The sequence below is a fragment of the Montipora capricornis genome, chromosome 1 (genome assembly GCF_036669925.1).
Source record: "Montipora capricornis isolate CH-2021 chromosome 1, ASM3666992v2, whole genome shotgun sequence".
Taxonomy (NCBI): domain Eukaryota; kingdom Metazoa; phylum Cnidaria; class Anthozoa; order Scleractinia; family Acroporidae; genus Montipora; species Montipora capricornis.
Window position 1 is genome coordinate 3,294,116 of NC_090883.1, and position 21,873 is coordinate 3,315,988.

The 21,873-nt window shown below is 39.6% G+C and overlaps 1 protein-coding gene across 1 annotated transcript in view; it reads right to left on the reverse strand.

Annotated features, from left to right (window-relative positions):
• Nucleotides 1–13,091: 13,091 nt before the first annotated feature.
• LOC138039753 (uncharacterized) overlaps nucleotides 13,092–21,873 on the reverse strand; it is a 31,590-nt gene continuing 22,808 nt past the window's right edge. The window contains exons 12-16 of the mRNA XM_068885626.1: nucleotides 20,222–20,387; nucleotides 18,894–19,008; nucleotides 18,489–18,655; nucleotides 13,993–14,125; nucleotides 13,092–13,476 (exon numbers count right to left, since the gene is read on the reverse strand). Coding sequence (XP_068741727.1) covers nucleotides 13,243–13,476; nucleotides 13,993–14,125; nucleotides 18,489–18,655; nucleotides 18,894–19,008; nucleotides 20,222–20,387 — 815 coding nt within the window. The 3' untranslated portion in view covers nucleotides 13,092–13,242. The remainder of the gene's footprint in view (nucleotides 13,477–13,992; nucleotides 14,126–18,488; nucleotides 18,656–18,893; nucleotides 19,009–20,221; nucleotides 20,388–21,873) is intronic.

Here is a 21,873-nt window from a genome sequence, read left to right on the forward strand (position 1 = left end):
CATCTCGGAAGGCTTAACAATGTCGATATTGTTTCCCACTTCAGACTATTATGGCTTAATGTCAGTCACTCCAAACCACTTTCCTCTTCTGTGTGGCATTGTTGGCCCAGAAGACCAAAGGAAACTTCAATTTTTCCAGAAATTAGTGCTTTGTATGTTCTTCCTCAGGAACGTGTATGTTTTAGTGTAAAGTTGTAATAATAATAATGATGATGATGATGATAATAATAACTTGAATGGACATTCTCTGGCTACAAATTGCAAGCTTTTGACCACTAGAGCTGTGGTCTTCAGCGGGCAAGAAGATGAATGAAATCAAAATTCGGAGAATGATTTGGTATGTTTATGGTGTGAAATTATTAATGTTAATTCCGAATATCATGTAGCCGTTGTTTACCACTCCCCAAATCCTGCATACGCTGATGTGGAGTTACTGGACCATCTATCTGATGGCTGTGAACAGATCGTCTCATCTAAACCAAACGCAAGAATCATCATTGCGAGTGACATCAACCAGTTGAATGTAGGGGATCTTATGAGCCAACATAACCTTGCGCAGATGGTACGGAAAGTCACAAGAGGCCATAGAGTGTTAGATGTGTTTCTTACTAGCTGCCCACACATTTGGAAACCACCAGTTGTGTTTAATGGTCTTGTGCGTGTAACATAGTCGCTAGGACGGACAACGAAACACCAAAGCACTTTAAAAACACAAGGTTTTAATCTTGTAAGCCGAGTGTACATCAAGCGAAGGACGAGAACACATGCGGGATCCCAGATGTAAACTAAACTGCATAAATTAACATTGTTACATCTCCCTTCGTTGTTCGAAAGAAGAAAGAAAGAGAAACATGAATTGTTTCCTAGAGTGATTGTTCGGAGAACATAAACGGCATAGGAAACGTGTGAGCATGATAGTCACTGAGGTATGCTGGTCTTCGTAGGACTCTTCCCCGGGTGCTACATCTTTCAGAACTTGATGTGTCGTCAGCTGGAGGACCTGGTGCTGCTTGTGGCTTGACCACCTCTTGGGGCATTGATTCAGCTACTGGTGGTACCTGTTCAACTTTGGTCAAGGGCAGAGGACAAGGATCGGAGCTAGATACCTCAATGTCAGGAGGTGATTGTTTTGGAACTTCAGCTGTGAGACACAGGTGTCGGTGGTTCCTGTGATACACCCTTCCGTCGGCAGTAATTGCTTGGTATGAACGTACACCAACTTGTTTGTCAACCGTTGCTTGGGTCCATTGATGACTATACTTGGGTGGATGGATACGAACGGTGCTCCCTGGTTCAAGTGGTCGGAGTTCTTTAGTGCCCTTGTTGTAATAGAAGGGTTGTTTGTTCATCTGGGCATGAAGAAGCTGTGAAGTGGTGTCAAATTCAGGTTGTGTTAGTAGTCTGCCAGCGGTAGGCAGGAGTGTTTTGGTACGTAGGCCAAAGAGACGCTGAGCTGCAAATGTTCCTAGTCCTTCAGTGGGGGTGTTGCGGAAGTCAAGGAATCCCAAGTATGGGTCACTGCCAGCCTCTAAGACCGTAAGGATGATTAGCTGCGCAGTCTTTACCGCGTTTTCTGCCTTGCCGTTTGACTGCGGGTAGGTGGGAGAGCTTGTGACATGATCAAACTCGTACAAATCTTTGAACTTCTTAAACTCCTGTGAGCTGAACTGGGGGCCATTGTCGCTTATTATCTCGTCCGGAATTCCATGTCTGGCCATATGAGGCTTTAGCTTTTCAATTACTTGTTTCGATATCTTAGTAACAAGCTTGTCTACCTTAAAGAAGTTCGAGTAATAGTCAGTAGTGATAAGGTAGTCTTGGCCCAGGAGCTCAAAGAGGTCAACAGCGAGGACCTGCCATGGTCTTGATGGGCCCCCTGTGCTGCCCTTGGTGGTATGTATTGTAGACTTCACACTTGGAGACATATTCTTCAACCTCTTTGTACATACGAGGCCAATAGAAAGCTTCTCTTGCTCGTCTCTGGCATGCCTGCACTCCCAGATGACTGGTGTGTAGCTTCCTTTTGAGCTCAGCTCTCATTTGAAATGGTATGACGACACGGTCACTCGATTTTGAAGTGTAAGCTCTTCTTTGAAAGGAAAGTAGTCTTGAACTTCCGGTGGGAGACAGAGTTTACTTTCTGACCAGCCTTGTTTGATGACGCCAGCGACGGTCTTGAGAATAGCATCTTCTTGAGTAAGGTTTTGGCTTTGGCAGAGGGTTTCATCTTTCACTGGAAGATACTGTTTACTTGCTCTGCTTGTATCTCTGTTTAAGACCTTGTTTCTGAGACTATCATGACGTCTTCCTGATCCTCAATGGCTTCCTTAAGCGACAAATACGCACAACTCAGGGGATTCCTTTTTGTAAGAAACTTCGAATTCGTAGCGTTGGAGTTTAAGGAGCATGCCTTGTAGCCTTTTGAGTGCGTTTAGGAGGCTTTTCTTGAAAATCGCTTCCAAGGGCTTGTGGTCAGATTCAACCAGCACTTTCCTTCCATACGGATAGGTTTCAAACTTCTCCATTGCGAATACCATGGCCAATAGCTCCTTTTTGATTTGCGCATACTGAACCTCTGTGGGGGTCAGGGACCTGGACGCATATGCGACTGGATGTCCGTCTTGCATTAGACATGCTCCCAGGCCATGCATGGAGGCATCATGGAGGCATGGGCGTGGCACCTGGATCGAAGTATTTTAGGACTGGAGTTGTAGAAAGGATCTTTGTCTCTTCCAGGGCTGCACCGTGAACTTGGTCATCCCAAAGGAACTCGTTGTGGTTCTTAGTGAGCTCACGTAGCGGAGTTGCGATCTCTGAAAGTCTCGGGGCAAACTTCTGTAGGTAGTTAGTCATCCCTAAGAGGCGTTGGATGCTCTGTTTGTCAGTTGGTGTTGGCATCTCTTATTGCCTTGACTTTTCAGGCTTTTTCAGGGTTAGGTTGTAGCCCATCAGCGGAGAGCACAAGGCCCAAGTACACGACTTCCTTAAGCCTTAGCTGCAGCTTTTCCCTATTCAGCTTTGCACCTTTATCTCGGCAGCGTTGAAGGAGGGCAATGAGTTTTTCATCATGGTCTTTTACTGCTTCATCATCATTAGCTCCACATCCAAATATAAGGATGTCATCAGCGATCGCTTTGCATCCGTTCAGTCCTGCTAATGCATGATCCAGTCTTCGCTGGAATACTTCAGGGGTTGGTGAGATGTCGAATAGCATTCAGAGCCATCTGTATCATCCCCTCGGAGTGCCAAATGTAGTTGCGTAACTGCTCTCCTCGTCCAAGGACACGTGCCAAAATCCATTTTTGGCATCTAACACAGTAAAGCACCTTGCATTTGTTAGCTCAAGAAGGACATCCTCGATTGTCGGCAGCGGGTAGTGATTCCGTTTAAGGGCTTGGTTGAGTGGTTTGGTGTCCACACACAGTCGGACATTTGCCATTTTTCTTCATAGTGACGACAGTTTCTGATATCCACGAGGTTGGAACATTTACTGGTGCGATAATGTTAAGGCCTTCCAAACAGTCCAGTTCCTCTTTTAGCTTTTCTTTAATGGCAATTGGCGCCTTTCTTGTTGGGAGTTGAACTTGTGGTACGTTCGGGTCAATTTCCAGGTGGAGATCACCTTTTAATTTTCCTTCTCCCCTGAATACATCAGCATGTTCTTTGAGAATAGATTCTGCTCTAAGTGGTGTTTTTCTCTGCGATGGCTCTTCAGACTGAATAGCCATGATGTTTTGTCGGACCACAGAGATGAGTTGCATTTTCTCACAGGTGCGCATTGCCGTGACGTAGGCATCCAGAGATTCGTTTGGTTCTTGATCTCTCTTGTTGAATCGGTATCTGTCGTAGATTTCGTTTGTCTCTCCGATACAATATCGCTGTAGCTTTTGGAGAACAATATCAATGTCCTTCTCATCGTCTTTACTGTCGAATTCTAAGCCTTCGTACACATCTAGAGCATCTGAGCCAATACAGGTTAGCAGTGTGGCAGTTCTCAGCGATTTGTTTACAGCAGGGTTTTCAGGATCTTTTAGACGTGCAGCTATTTCGTAGTTGTTCCAAGCACGGTGGTATTTCTTCCAGTTCGTCGCCAAATTCCCTGTGAGCTCTAACTTAGAGGGAAATGGGATTTTTATCGGGATTTGTACCAGATTTGGTTGGGCAACGGCCTCTTGTACTTGCACAGATGCGCCGCTACCCTCGGGTTTCGGTGGCATACTTAGAGCGCTTTCCATTTAACAGAACTGGCCAGCCAGACCGGACATTTGGAAGGAATAACTCTACAACACATTCAAATTAACACACTTCGAAGATCATATATACTCCTCCAGTTCTGACAAAAGGAAAGCGCCCTTAGTAATTTGAAGTTACCTAGATTCCTTCAGCAGAGATTTCCTTCCGAAAACACAAGACAATTCCACTCACCGTTGTCTTCCGCTATTCGTTGTGAAGAAAGTTTCGAGTGGCTAGCGGCGAACACAGCAGAGATCGGAGAATATCTTCTATAAATATCAGTTCGCAGATCAGAGTTGTTCGACCACGTGCATGCGAACAAATCTCTCTCCAGAACACTTTCCGGTACGCTGAGCGGTAATTCCTCGACGGCACCAATTGCAGAAACTGGTTTGTACTTCTGAAACCAAAAAACAACTTGCACACAATTCCACGTGCCGACAACGACTAATAAAAGGGCGTGCGAAAAACTGAAACACAACATCCCCTTTAACCGCAAAGAATCAAATGATGTCACGCAAAAACAGTAACGCAACTGCAACAAAAAAACGCGCCAACAAGAATTTCCGATTCCTAAGTCACGACCCCCATTAGCTTCACAACCCGATTTTGTCTACAAAATCCCCTGTGGCAGTTGCTCTTGGAATTACATTGGCGAAACAGGCAACGAGAAAAAAAGGACATACCAGGAATGTGAAGACAGCCGCCAAAGGCTCCAGAGTTGCCAATCTTGCTTGGTCTCACAACCATGTCATTGACTTCAACAATGCGTATCACCTTTTTTATCCCTAATTTCACTCTATTGTTATCATCTCTGTTTCACAATATATTCTCCGAATTTTCACTTCATTCATCTTTTTGCCCATTGAAGCTATTGTAGACCACACCTCTAGTGGTCGAAAGCTTGCAATTTTTATTTTTTAGCCAGAGAACGTCCATTCATTATATCATGACTCAGCCTGGCTGCGTTCCTTCAATTTTTCTAATAACAATAATAATAATAATAATAATAATAATAATAACAATAATAATCATCAATCAGAAGGCGCATGCGCAACTAGTCCCAGTCCTCTGCATTTGTTTCAGTGAAAAACAGGTAAAAGCCCCCAGGAAACGAAAGGAAGAGGCGGTTTTTTAAACGGATGGGAACCGTCCCATCTCTTTTCGTAAACTGTAGCATGGAATTTCTATTTGGACAAAAAATGGAACTGATATTTTGGAAAGTGTGTCAAAGAAGGACCTTATGACGTCATAATGTTTTGTGAAAGAATTTCTTTTAAAATCCATGCTACAGATTTTGTGTTAGAATGTTCTCATACTGTTGCGTTAAAAAAATGAAAACAACAGAGTTAACTCGCTGAGTTTTCAGGCATTTTCTGTTTTGGTCACGTGATTGACCAAATATGGTTGTGAGTCGAATCATACAAAGGTATGCTTCAGTAGAACATATTTGGCAAAAAAGGATTTCTGTAGAGTTATAAAGGAATTCGAGAAATGACTATTTGAAGGAGTCTATGGCAACGGATTGGTAGTTAAGAGCCACCCCCCTTAACTGGCAAGTTTGTCCAGAACTTCAGGAAGGAAGGAGGGATAATTATTAGTAAGGACAAACACTCGTAGCAGTACAGTGATGAACCTTTTGAATAAATAAAACTTCACATAATGCAACACATATACATCACATGAACTACGGCGGTCCATACATTACAACACATAGCCTATGCTCATGCTGTGGTTCCAAGGAGTGTGCAAAGATGTTCTTTTTTGAGGATGGAAAAGGAGGAAGAAAAGATGGCTCTTCTTTTTTGACACAAATCTTCTATCTAAAAACGTCTTTGGTACCATGGCACTGGCTATTCAAAATCAAAACTGTTCATTGTTTGTGGTGTGACTTTATGAAAATGTATTCAGTTAAATGAGAAAAATTGATGCATTAAAGTTGGTCTCCACGATAATTGACGGAACAAGTTTCAGTGAAATGTAGAATTGGAAAGATGGCTTAATTTGTATTCAACTAAAATGCAGTCAAACCAACAGTTAAATCCTATCACCCTCACCTTTTATCATTCTCTTTTTTGTCCTGGAACTTGACCTATAGTTTCCAGTGGTTTCAATAACTCCTGACAACCAACAAAAAGTGTTGGTTACTTTTTTTCTTAAACTGGAAAAACAAAGTCAGATTCTTTTGAACCAAAGATGAAAATTCATTTGGGCAATAGCAACATGTAGTCGTCAAAACATGACCATCAGTTTTGCTTTCGAAATAATTATGTGTGGCATTTGGGTGCGTTCTTTTCAAAATGTCATGCCCCCAGACACCACTAGTTGGTACAGTCAGTTAATTATTAATCAACTCAAACCAGACTCCCAACTCCAACTTCAAATTTTATTGAAAGCCAAAGCGACTGTTGTTTAACTGCATTTATAACAGGATGATGGGTATTGTAATAGGTCATAATAATTAATAACTTGTCTGTATAGGTAATCACATGATTTTGAGTGCTATTTGGAATAAATATGCACGTTGAAAAATTTTGTCCTCTTTGAAAAATCATGTGATTACTTATTAATGATATACATGCAAAAAGCTCACCTTTATTGCAGTTATGTCAACTATCTGCACTGATTTCACTTTTCGGCAGTCTGTTCGGGATTAATTGACATGCGCTCAGCCAATCAAGGCACTGACATTTTTGCATGTATATTTTAAAGGTCTACCGGTAAATGCCTCAAGCATTGAGTTTAATTCATATGTATCCAATACACTGCTCTATAATGGGATAAGTCTAAAGTACAGGTTACCTTTTACAGGTCACTCGTTACAAAACCTGAGTAGGCCTAAAAACGACGTTTTGGCCAAAGGTTATCCAATTTGAAGGTTTTGGGTTGCTTTTAGTATAATGAAACAATCACATGTAATGAGTGACTTGTGAAAAGTGACCTGTACTTGATTCCCACCATCTATAATGCAAAATCATGGTACAGTAGTTTAATGAATTTATGTACGATTTTAAGGACACTTCCTGATATCTACACAGCTGTATTGGATAATACTTATTCTGTTCATTTAACATAAGCTTTTCTCTGGATTCAATAAAACACTACTTTTTTCAATTTAACATGGCTTAATGTTACTAACAAGTTTCAGATCAAATTGATTAACACGATAATTCACCCCTTAATACATGTTACTACTATAGTAACTTCACGGATATCACAATGTTCTCAATGGTACACCAATGTAATTGAGCGATGATATAATTATGATTTACAACTGAGTTACAAGATGTATTTTTTCGATGATGCTCTGAGAAACCTCCAGAGGCAAACCTAACTTTCAGTTTCATAGTCTTAGCATCTAAATTAGTAATATTGGAAAGTCATGGATTGGACTCCTTCTATGGAGTATCTGCGATTCATCAGAGAAGAAATAGATCTGTTCGTAAATTTACTGGGTTTAACATTTAACACATCCTTTACTTCAATAACAACAATTATTTTTTTGATCAAGTAAAATGTCCCTAGGCTTTGATAATATCACCTTCAAAGAATGTGTATTTTCAGTGGCTTTCCTTTTACTTGTTTCACACAGACACAACTAACATACAAAAAATTGCAATTCACAAGGCTCTTGAAAGCAGTCACAAAGCCCATAATTGCCCAGTAGATACGAACTTGCAGTTTGTAGCTTATACGGAAAAATCCCATTGTCCATACGTAATGCAACCAAACCTTTGTTTCTGTAGAGGGATTGTGTAAGAGGTCCCTCAGTAAGTGAAAACAACTGAATTAAAAAGGTAGGGATTGTTCACAGTTTTGACAAGATTGGAAGCTGGGATCCACCTCAAGAAGAACTGTATCATCACACAGATACTTCAAGCTGAAATTCATTGTATTTTCAATAAATAGTATATGTAATATTAAGGTTGTTTTTGCACATCCATTTGCAGCCTTAAAATATTAAGTATAAAGATCATGCAACAATTTCATAAAAATAATTATTTTCTGTTCAGTTGTTTGTTTGTAAACTTAGATATACATACATCATGATCACTTGTTGTGTAATTAGATAAAATTTACCAGTCGTGAAGGGTTCCTTTTTATACTTGTGATTTCTGCAGTAAAGGATATTATTAGCAAAGTTATTAGACACACAGATGCAGCAAGGTATACCTTTAGCACATGTGGATCATTATTTTTCCAAATTGCAGTGGACACACACAGAGATCTTTGACAATTTGGGCAAAAGCTTCTTTGATATGTCTCTTGTTTTTAACATCCCCAGCCATAGACCTTATTCATAAATGGCGGTCAATTTATGATTCTTTTGTCCAAGTGCAAATTAGCCTACCAAGCCTCGATACCATACAGTGAATTGAAAAGAATTCTTGCTCTAAAATGAGGCTTGGTAGGCTAATTTGCACTTGGACAAAAGAATTATAAATGTGACCGCCATTTATGAATAAGGTCTATATTTGTATTGCCTTGGAGATAAAAGTTAAGAGTTTTGTCTGTAAATTGCTCTTACTGGTGATTCTGCCATCTTAGATCATAAGTGAGACTTGCATGAATTTTAACCAAAGCAGGGGATCTCTCCTTCGTGGTGCGTCTTTGTGTTTAACACAGAATAACTCAAGTATAAGAGGGCCAACAACCCCGAAGGAGTTTTACTAACAATCCATGGTAGCTTTCCATTCGTGGGAAAATGCACTAAAATGAAAAATTATTTTTCTTGCTATTGATAGGACAAAATGTACCTGTTTTCTGGAATTTTACTTGGCCTGAGTCATTAGCAAACAAAAGCCTAATATATTCTATTCTTCTACTTTTGTGTAAAGTGTCAATAGTTAAAAGTGCAAACCTCGCTTGAAATCAACTCAGCCCTGGATATCAACTCAAAATCACATCAAAAAACAAGAAAAGGAGAATCTTCAGTTTTTTGTGAAGTTGTAGAGGATGATACAAACAGTCAACAGATAACCAGTACTGTCCAATTGTTGGTTGACTGTTAGCCAACAGACAACAAATGACTGCTGGTCATCTGTTTACCAAATTTCAAATTATGACCTCTTTTCAGTGGGAGAAATAAGGTTGTCGATAAAAGTTATCATGGTCGTTAAAACTTCAGCAAAAAAAATAAACTTTTTACAATATTGGTTAATGGATACATACATCTTTTCATAAGCATTTTCATTGAATGGAAAGCCACCAAGTGTTCTTTGTAATAAACATGCAGTAGACTTGTTAAATGCAATGATATAGTTTCATCACAGTTAACAAAACACTTATTCTTAACCCTAAATCCATTCTAGATCCAGATCTTTCAGAACTTAGAAACTAACTAACTGACCTCACAGTATGCTATTCAAAAATCTAATGGAACTCACCTAACTTTTAAGATTATCTTTGTTTCATTACCTTTAACCTGCGCGTTTTACAGATTTCCATATCAAAGTTAAACCAGCTTAATACAATGGAGTCTTGATTTAACAATACCAAGAGATCAGAGAATTCAGTAAAGGTTTTTCCCAAACACAGTCCTGAGCACAATTTGGCTTGAGAAGATTGTTATACCAAAGACTCCATTGTAAAGAGGTTTGTTACAAACAGATACCACAGTACCCTGTTACAAGCTAAGGAGGTCATTGAACTTGATAGTATTAAGGAACCCAAGCAGTACAAAAGTAGTTTGCGCGTAGCCCAGCCAACAAAATAATTCTTTTTCCTTCAAGTGATCTCAGATGTATACAATAATATTTTCACAGGTAAACTTAAATAAATGGCAGTAAAAATAGAAGTTTATGTGATAAGAAGTTAAATTCTTAATTTCAGATTAATTTTATCAACAATAAATTTATGGTACAGTAAATAGTAATTTACAGATGAGTAGGCGAACCTGAAGGATGTGCACATACGTCCATCCCCAGATAGACTTACAAATGGAAATGTTTACTTCACTCCAGAAAAAATAATAATTATTATTATTATTGAAATACAGATCTGAGGAAGACTTTATAAATGTAAGAGTTAGCAACTAAGGTTCAAGCACTTTGCAGATCATTGCACGAGCAAAGTGAACAGGTTTGGGAAACAAAATTAGTTGAAGCAGTTAATAAGTAGAGCCTTCAGACTAATATAATTAACATTCTTCATTGATTGCCTTCTGAGTCAACTGTTAAATCGTTAGCTAATAAACCAATTAGGCTAACTCTATGTTGTAACGAATTAAAGTCTTTTGGGAATGGAACGTTTTGTTCCACGCATTTCCAAATGAAATACACAAAGAATCTTAACCAGAAGAGATTTGAATTGTGTACAACACTGAGCTAACCAAATTGGTCTTATTACCAGCAATATAATGGAAGCAATTCTACTTATTGCTGCGAAAACTTCGTGGTACTTGTAAAATCACACTAATTTATTAAAAAGCAACACTTACTATACAATCTATAATTTTACCATTTTTGCAGCTAGTCTTACAATCACATCTTGTTTTGTCAAAAATCATGATCAACATGGATTAGATATATATGCCACACTTTTTTACTACATGGCCCAATCAAAAGCTTTCAGAATTTACCTAATTACTAAAAAATGATTATATTTATATGTACCTGCATATATATGTTTTTAAATTACAACTACGTATGCGCTTTGTATTCTTAAATCTTCCCTTGCATGGTTTGATGCCTTGTCTGAAAAGTCAGAGATGTAAAAACGTTTTAGGACATTAAGAGAACGAAGGCAAGCTCAGAACTGCAGGTACAAAACACAGGTCACAGGTCATTGTTTTACCAATACAGAAAGAATCCTAAACATTCAATAAAGCTAACCTAAGGCCTTAAATTAGGCCTATAAACAGAAGTTTTTAGACCTAATGTTAACATTGGTAAAAACGGTTAGGGTTGATTCTGTATTGGTAAAACAATGACCCATGACATGTGTTTTGTACCTACCCAGCTCAGAACACTTTCTCATCTGAGTTCATACTGTAAGTGCATCAAAAGAATTATTGGTGTGCCTTTCTTGGAATACCTTGAATGAATTTCTTGGAATGGATAATAGTCATTCTCATTATAATTTGCGTATTTGTGACAAGGTAATTCTAACAAATACATTACATAACAATAAGGTAGACATCTGTCACAAGGAAGATTTATAAATACCCATTAAGTAACTATGCTCTTTTTTTGCCACAAAAATGTGACAAACCAGCTTACACAAACCTGGATGTTAAAAAATCTCTACACTACCTGTGTATGTGTGATCTAAATACTTTGGAGAGAATTATAGGCACCTTACACTGTAACAGGTAATAGACTTAACATTGATTTCCTTAACATCATTAACTAGGAGCTCACTCCCAAACAGGGCATACTGTTAGAAAAGTAATTCATACCTCCTACTAACCAAGTTTGAGGTCCGTACACTGTAAATTAAATACTAAGTTTATCCCATTGATTTACTGTATGATTTGAGTGAGAAGCCATAATCAGCAGGAAAAAACAACAAAAACAAGCTCAGCAAGATATTTATTATATCTCTGAGGTAATATGCACACGGGGAAGAAAACTAGTCAAAGTTAGGCAGAATGTTTAACTGCCACAAAGGATTAGCCTGTAAAGGCTGGCGTATTGGCAGTTTTTTCTCTCCCCTGAAGATCAACAGTGTCTGCGGCTTTTCATGGGAGAGAAATGAGTGCTGGAAATAATTATGTCTGCCTTCACAGGCAACAAATGATGGTCATGCATAAATCTTTGGGGTTTTTTTAATAGTTGCTTGCAATGATTCAAACAATTTCATTACGTTTATTTCGTATAAAAGAACATGAAAACGTGCTAGAAAATGTTGCATGGAAATTTCAAATTCATTGGGACATACTGTATAATAATTATGGCCTGCTATTAATGACCCAATTACAGCATGTACTGTATAGTACCTGAGAGATATAATACATACTGAGTAACCTTTTTTGCAATGTGATTGATGAATAACACATTTACAGTAGTACTCATTTTCCTTTGGTTTGTGAAAAGATCAGTAGATTGTTTAAACATGCTCTTTCTATCTTGACATGTGGATAATTTAGTACATAACTCATACAAATTATATTAATTTATGACATTAAGACATTGAATGACATGGAAAACTTAACTCTCTATTTTTATCAGTGTTACTGATCAATACAACATCTGTTAATGGCTACCACCCACACAATTTAAATCATCATGAATGTATAAAGTTATATAATACATGAATTATGTCAACAATAACCTGATTACCATAGGTGATTATAGCAGACAATCAAATAACCAAACAGAATTTGAGAAATGCATTGACAAATCTACGTTCTGATAGCCAATCTGTGGTTTCAATAATTACCAACAGCTGACAAAAAAAGTTGGTTCTTTCAGTCAGAGTAGTCAGCGACTTTTTTCCCTAATTGAGGAAATTAAAGACAAATTATTTCAAACCTAAGATTAAAATTTACTTTGACAATGACAACAGTCAGTTATGCGTATTCAACACAAACCAGCTGCCAACTTCAGATTTTATTGAAACCCCTGGCCAATCATAACAGACAACCAATAGCCAATCAAAATACGAAACAAAGCACTGACAGTAAACACCGAATAGCATGTGTTTTAAATGTCTATAGAACGCTGATGAGCAAAGAAAACTCATGCTTTGCAGAAAATCCAATGTTAATGTGTGTATAGAGTTATGATACACTTGGAAATTTTGAAGACTTGAAAATGAAAAAGTTGAAATTGCACAAAGGCATTTAGGCATTCTCTTAACTGCTCTTCTTAACTTCGCACATGAATTATAAGTTTATACACACACTGAATCATGAACGAACAAATTGTAATGCAACGGAAATGAAAACCCAAGAAAGCCTTGCTTTTAGTTCTAATTGATTGAGAACATAGTTTGTATGACTTTCTAGACACTAAATAGATAGTCTGACGACAATAAAATTATTATTTTGGCTGTTGAACACAACCTTTAAAGTAGCACTTTACCATACTGCTTCATGATGAAGTACTCAAACGAGTATGTCATCCTCAGTCTTGACCACTGCACAGGCTCAGATGTCATCCATGTCATTGAACATGGTGTGGTTGCCATGCTTGTTGTCAAGTTGGACAAGTGTTTGTTGTTAACCCCTCTGTACATCTGAGACAATATCATAGAAGTCACTGGAGATATCTCTTCTAATTCTCCTGGATCTGTTTTCATCTGCAATCAAACAGTGCACAAAAACGAAAAAGCCAGATGACCTATGACAGCCAATAAACTGAGAATTAAGGGAGTTGAAAGTAACTCATAGCCTCTATTTCATTCTTAAGTGGTTCTTAACCATAAAGGAGCCATTTCTAATATGTCCGCTTTCATGAAGTCCATTATTTTGCTCTCTTTTATACGCCACCAGATTGTAAACTTGCATGTGGATGGGTTGTGGTTATAAGCTGCAGGGTTGCGAGACTCATAGATTTTACTCTGTCTAATGCCAGACAATTTTACTCGTCAAATGGGGGTGCTTTAGGTGTTCACGAATGGGTTAAATAACAACATCTTTAATTTTTCTTTTGCCAACCCCAACCTTCCCCCACCTCATATCAATAATGTAAGACTCATGCTTGCTGTTTAGCAATCTGTACATTTAAACAATGCTAGAAAAGTCACTGAAAATATTTCCTCTACCTCTACAGGATCAGTTTTCAGATCATCTGCAATCAAACATGAAATCATTACCTCCCTTCTGCACTCCTTTTTTATTTTCTCAACTTCTTCTCTGCAAAGTTTGCACACATAGATAATGCTGCGATCTCTCTCCAGTTTCCTGTAAATATCATCTGTAATATTGTCACAACTAGTGTGGATCCACCTAACAAACAAAATGCAATGTATTCACATTGAGTTTCAATTCTCAATTGTCTGGAAAGGAACTTCTTGGGGATTAAAAGGACAATGAGCATGTTTCGTCTGATCCCTCAAACAGTCTTCCATTTTCATAAAAAAGGTTGCTGTTATTCATCGTGGTGAAGTACAACAATAATAAAGTATTCTCGCTTGTCTCACGATGTGGTCACTTGTGATGTAGATCACAACGTTTCAACTGCATACTGCTAGAATTCATCAGGTGATGAGGTCGACTGGTTACACGTCAAGCGTTAACACCTTCGCATATGATTTTATCTGCTTACTTAGCTAACATCTTGACTAATTCAGCTCACTTCGTATCCACCACTAGCAGCGAGACTATCCTAGACAACGAAATCATGGTGTCTTTCGACGTAGAGTCGCTGTTTACCAACGTTCCTATTGATGCCGCTGTACAAACTGCACTACAGAAACTAGAGGACGACCCCAGCTTTGCGGACTACACAACACTAACACCTCAGATTGCTGACCTCCTGAATTTCGTATTGAGATCCACATACTTCCAGTATAACGGATCAATTTACGAACAATAATATTGGAAGGAGAAGCCATGGGAAGCCTGGTTTCCGCTGTTATTGCTAACCTATACACCACCAGCGTATACAGGAAGCCTATGCACACTGATCAGTACTTAGCGTATGATTCCCACCACCCGCAATCAGTAAAATGCGGTATTGTCAAGTGCCTATACGAGCGCGCCAAACGTCTCGTAACAAAACCATCTATTATCTCCAAGGAGAAGAAGCACCTGTCTTCTGCTCTTGTCTCTAATGTTTACCCTTTTTCTTTCTTGCAGAAAATCACCAAGACCAGGAAACCGAGTAGCAGTGCTGAGCCCACAATCAAGTACAAGTCTACTGCAGTTTTACCCAATGTCAAAGGCCTATCCAAACAACTTCGCCGCTGCCTACAGCAACAAGGCATACGCACTGTTTTCAAGTCGGAGACTACATTAAGATCACATCTAGTACGACCGAAAGACGCTGTCGAGCCAACTAAACAAGATGGTGTGGTTTACAGGATTCCCTGTGAATGCGGTAAAGTCCACATCGGCCAGACTGGAAGACCTATGCAAGATACAATCAAAGAACATGAGCGAGACATCCAACTTGCCCGTACTCAGACCTCCCCCGTTTCAGAACACGCTAACAACACCGGCCACAGCCCACTTTGGAACGAAGTAAAGTTTATTGATCGTGATCCTCATTGGTACACATGTAGGGTCAAAGAGGCGATTCACATAAGACTTCGCCCTAACAACATCAACAGGGATAGTGGAATAGAAATTCCAGAAGCATGGATGCCCACAATCAAGAAACAAAATAACAACAGAACCATGCGACAGCGGACCACCGAAGGAACAACACACCGAAACAGCAAGGATCGAAATGCACCAATCACAGCTGCTGAAAACCAACCAATCACAGCGGAGCATCCTAAAAGGTGACACGTAACCAGTCGCCAGATGAAGACTAGCAGTATGCAATCGAAACGTCGCAATCTACATCACAAGTGACCACATCATGAGACAAACGAGAATACTTTATTATTCTTAGTCTTCAATTTTGTTCATCAACAGGAATATCCCCCAACAAGTCTTCCACAAAATATGTTAATGTCACTACAAGTAGGTGTTAGCGGAAATGTCAACGGAAATGTTAGACCTTTGCTCTAGTCATTTAAAAACTTGACAAAAATAACATCCTTAACCCTTTGACGGCTAAACCGGGCTGACGATTTTACTTCTCAATGGGGAACAAGAAACAAAACAATATTAAAGGGTACTGGGCTCTCGATTTGTCTCTTGCAGACTACAAAATTTCCCTAAGAAAGGAGCCAGCATGAGTGTATTTTCTCATTCATAATCCATTTAAATGCAATTTAAAGGAGTTAACAACTAGTAAGAGCACCCCTGTTGCTAGTGGTCAGTGGTTGGTTTGTAGATGCATGTGCAATACATTCACATGAGTAGATGCAATCTACTGTTCATGATCTTCATGTAACAGTAGATCACATCAACTCATCTATATGAAATCAAGTGAAGTACATCATACTCATGGCATTTGTTCTGGCAGTGTGAGGAGTTCTGTTCTCCAGCATGGTTCATGGCAAGTTTGTTATGGCATTCTCCCACTTTTTGGCTTTTTTTGGCTCCTTGGTGACCCTTTCAATTTATACAAGTTTCTTTCGAGTTCTAGCAAGCCTTGCGCTAATCAAAACATCACTACAGCATCTTTGGATATGGAGGACATAGCTTTATCATCAGGTGACGACCATCTCAGTTTCTCAGCCCATGTTTACTGTCTCATGAGAGACACTAATAGGCAATTTGCAGCATGCATGCAAACTGGGTTCCTCCTGGTTGCACCTTTCTGCATCTAATTTGCTCTCTGCTTTTGATGAGAGGACCACCCCATACAGCTCAACAGAGAGTTTCACTTGGATCTCACATGGTAGCATAAATTTTTCCAATCATGGAAACTAAAGGCCATAGTTTTCTTTTGTCTCCTCAGTGGGCTCTGGTTCTGGATCTTCAGGTCTCTTTGGATGCTGCAGGGTCTATTGGATATGGGGTTATTTTTGGCTCTGAATGGTTTGTGGGCAGGTGGTCTTCATCACAGATGTCACTGTCCATTGCCCACAAGGAGCTTTTCCCTGTAGTTTTGGCAGCTTCTCTGTGGGGACATCAGCGGTCGATGAAACAGGTGGAATGGAGTGTCGACAACACAGCAGTGGTTGAGTTATTGCAGTCTGGTACTTCAAGAGATTCAAACACGATGGTGCTGTCATCTGTCTATGTTGGCGGCTCAGCATTCTTTTGCTTTTACTACCCACCACATGGTCAGATGTACCACTTCAGTTGCTGACCCCATCAGCTACCTCCTCAGGCCTCACCAACAGCTATCCAAGTGTCTCCATCGCTCCTGGCCCTGCTTCCAGCAGTTTAACCCACAAGTATCAATTCTACCAGCTGGCAAATGGTTTGGCTTCTTCTACCTGCCATGTCTACATTGTGTAATTCAGCTCAACACCAATTTACAGTGGTTTGCATCCTGTGTGGTTATTCTACTGAAAATGGCTCCCTGTTACCTACAAATGAGCAAACTTTGTTGCATTTCTGTCCTCACCTGGCCAATCATTTGCACCACTCATCAATAAAGGTATACCTGTCACCTGTACACTCTCTACACTTTGATTACGGCTTTGCCAATCCCTTGGTGAACTGCTTACAACTCCAGCATCTTCTCCACGGGATAAAGTGCAACCAAGGCTGAAATCACCCAGTGTCAACCAGTAACAGCTGACATCAGGCATGTTAGTCATCATTCCTCATTCCCACAAGATCTAAATCATATCATGCTTTGGGCTGCCTGTTGTTTGATTTGATTTGTGTTACTTGTTGATTTCAATTTACAGTGTCCCCAATTAGTGCTCCAGTGTTTGAAGACTAGACACTTAAATAAAGTTCCTTTCCTTTTCTTTCCTTTCGCTTTCTGCAGGCTGGTCAGTTAAATGTCAAATCCAGCTTTGTCGTTCCGGTCATCTAATTGTCCAGGACTTACAAATTGATGCAGAAGTAAATCCTTGCAGCCTTCGCATTCACATTAACAGTTCCCGACCCTGACAGGGTTGTTTTCTTTATGTGGTGGCTTCTCTTTGCCCAATCACTGCAATCATGGCTTATGCCCAACTCCAGGGGTCCTCACAGGGTCCTCTCTTCATTGACAGGCCTGGTCAGCCTTTATCCCATTCATGGTTGCCACCATTCCTTCCAGCTGCTCGATGTAGTATTCCTGATCACTTGATCAAAACAATGAGCAGATGGACTTGTGATACTTTATGTCAATAATTATTCTTAATGTGTCCCAAAGCTGCTGCAGTAACAGGTATTTTGTGGCAGACCCCAGCTGTCTTGCTCTTTTGGGTGCCTCTGGGATTTGGTAGTTCAGGGCCTTTGGCTTCCCCAGCCACAAGCCCCTTGGACCTCCAAGCAAAGAGCATAGCTTGGAGGTCCAGGGAGCTTGGTGTGGGGGCTCATGGCTGGGTTGCAGCGTTGTGCCGGCCATGGGACATTATTCAATCTTGGTGCTGGCTGCCAAAAGTGGAAACCCCCGCATATCCCATGCACCCAACCTCCACTAAGCAATGCAGTTGTTCACAAAATGGTAAATGAGGAATACATCTAAAATAATTAAACAAATGTATTCTCTCGAATACTAAAACCAACATACACCAAAGTGTGCAAAATGCGCAAGATGACGTCAGGACTTAAGGCAGTTGACTTGTGTCTAAACATGTATACCAACCTGCTGCAAGAGTCACACTGCACAACTCTTTGACTTCCCTGCTCAGTATTACAAATCGGACATCGGTTGGTTTTATTCTTGTTTTGGTAACATACATCACACAAAGTGTAATCAATATGCCACCGTGATGTTTTCTGTGTACCACACTGCCTACAATGACGACATCTCTATGAAATAGTACAAGAAAAATGTCATTCAGTTACAGGTATTTTCCATTTTAAAATCAGCCCTCAATTAGGAATGAACATCTAAAATGAATAAAATGAAAAAAAAAAAGCCCATCACCAGAACAATTATTGCCCAAGCATCAGCATATTCTCAAATTCAAGTGTGTTTTTTTTTATAAACAATATTTATTTCAACTTCCTAGGACAAGCAAGCGCTTCACTTCCTTGTTGCACAAACCTGACACTTCCATGCAAACTTGTCTGTTGAATCTGTCAGAGAATCCGTACACAGAGGATGGTAACCTTTGTCACAACTGCGGCAAATCAACAGCTTTTCTTTGGATACAGAATGCCTGCAAAGTTAATTTCTTTTCTTTACGACATATTGATAACAGTTAACCCTCCTTACAGTGAGATTTTGGGACTCCATACTCATAATGTACTTGACCTAATTCATTTCACTTGAACAATGACTTCTAAATAACATGATTGACATTTCATTAAGACCACTTCCACTTGATAAAATTTGATGGTGTTCTACATAACCCTTACCACTGAATTTTAAAATTAATTCATCAGTGTTTTGCTGTGTGGCTCACAGTCAGTGTAAGGAAAAGGATCTACCCTGTACCCTTCAAGTTGATAATGGTAATAATTTCATATCTCCTATTTTTAGCCTTGGGAAAACTGGGAAAACTGTCTTTGACCCAAAATAATGCTCAGAATGTTATTGGAAATCTGCTCATATGGTCCTCTTCTATGTGCCTTTAAGTTCAGAATATCAAAATAGTACTGGTACAGACATACAGATACTTGGCAAATAAACCCCTTCAGGCAGTGGGTATGTTGGCTGATAAAAGAGCAGTTTCCATCTAAGGCACCCAATCTCCCCTGGACAGTCTAATTATTAGTATCATTATGTCTGAAATCATCATACATGTATCCCCCCCCCCTTCCGCACGCAATACCACAATTGGTAATAATTATTTGGCCCTCCCTGTGGATATTGCCCTTCAAAGGTTTGAATCAAGATATCATAAGGGATCTGGGGTGCAGGGATGGCACAGTGGTGAGAGCACTCATCTCCCACCAATGTGGCCCAGGTTCAATTCCCAGACTCGGCTTCATATGTGGGTTGATTTTGTTGTTTCTCTACTCTGCACCGAGAGGTTTTTCTCTGGGTACTGCAGTTTTCCCCTCTCCTCAAAAACCAAAATTTGATTTGATTTGCGCTAACTTGTTAATTTCAATTTACAGTGCTCTACAGCCCTAGAAGATTAGACACTTAAACAAAGTTCCTTTCCTTTCCTTTTTTTTATCTTAAGCAAAGGTATTTTGACACTACAATGTACTTGTCTTAAGACAACCACAATACAATGTCAATAATTTTTATTATTGTACCCCTAACTGGTTTCTTAAGGGTCAACTCTTAGAGAGACAATTCAATTCAAAAATTATTTTGGGTGACAGCTATCACCCAGTGAAAGGTAAAAGATACTTGCTTGCCACATGTCGCTCAAAAACTCATTTGCTCCCTCATTTGAAATTGTTGTCAAGTGAACATACCTGCAAAACTGGCAACTTTTGCATTGGGTGCATTCCCAGCCCACCCTAACTGTCTCAGAAGCCCGCACCGGAGGAGAGCAACAGTAGCTGTGATAATGGCAGTTGCAACGAGTGCACAGTAAGAGCTGCGACAGTTCCCCAGCCTGATGACATCTGTCACAAAAGGCTGCAAATATTTAACACAATTAATTGAAAATGGCCTGTGTTCCTGACAATGCGAAATGGTATGATGCAGTACGGGTAATGATGACGATGATGATGGCGGTGGTGGAGACATTAAATAAGATGGTGATGAATAATGATTGATGATGACAAATCAATTATTTTTCAATAAAGTTAGCTTACATTACTGTGCAAAAAGAATGCAAAGTTATTTCTTTTGCGGTGATGTAAGTTAATTAGCCCTTTCCCTTTTAAAATCATCTGGAGTTAGACCATTTATGTCCATAAATGCACCAAATTAGATGCACACCCAATTTTGACATTCCACAAGAAGTGTTCTTTTAAATCTAAAGCTGCATTCACACTCGACGTTGATTATGACCAACTGAAAGTATAATTCAGTCTATCATACTCCATTCAATTTTATTCAATTATGGTTCTTTTCATATCTGTGAAAATTCAAATACAATTGGCCGGGTAACCTCACAGTGAGAGACAAAATGGCGACGTATCGCGTGGCTGCCACCGCACAATTATCATCATCATGCTTGAGGCAAGAAGAGAACAAAGGATAGCTTCCAAGAATAGAAGAAGACAAATCCAAATCGCCATTCTGTTTAATTACGCACTGTAATTACTTCAAACAACCCCCTTGAGGTTGTTTCCAATCATAATCATGTACTGTAATTAGTTGAGGTGAACCCACTCCAAACTTAATTGGATCATAATTTGATCATAATCTTGGCCTAATGTGAACACAGCTTAACCTTTGGCTACCTATTTCCAACAATAAAGTAAGGCTAAACTGCATGCATCATGGTGGTTACCATTATTTTTAGCTTAGGATAAATGCAGCAGTTTATCCTTACCTGAGGGGCAGCATTTGGGGAACAATTTGTGATGCCAATTGTTCGTGTTCCAAGACACGAGTGATGCTCAAGTTGGGGAGAAGAGCAAGGAGACCCTTTCTAATACTTACAAAAATTCGCATGCATCCAATTAGGGGTATTTCTGGACATGTCTGAGTTAGACAGAGTAAAATTTGTAAGGTGAGTATCATGAACTCTTTAAGGAGGGAAAGTGTCAAAACGTTGTAAGAGTTGTGCCGCTTGAGTGCTGTAACACACACTCAGGTTACTTAACCCATTGACCCCGGAGTGTGACACTTAATAGATTTTACTCTATCTAAAGCCAGATGATTTTACTTGTCAATGGGGGGTGCCCTAGGGAATTTGAGGTGTGAATGGGTTTAACTCAGTCTCCATAACCCACAATCAAGAAAACAGGTGTTGACATTTCATTTGGCGCCAGGTTGAACTTTTGCCGCTCACAAGCCAGAGTTTTTCATCACGTGATCAGCATTTTTCAAACCACAGAACGACCTCAACGGTGTGTGGAGCAGGGTGAAAAAAAAGCCACTAGAAAGGACGCCTGAGATCAGTAGTATCATTATTAATTTTTCCCCATCACACAAGTGCCCTTGCCAGCTC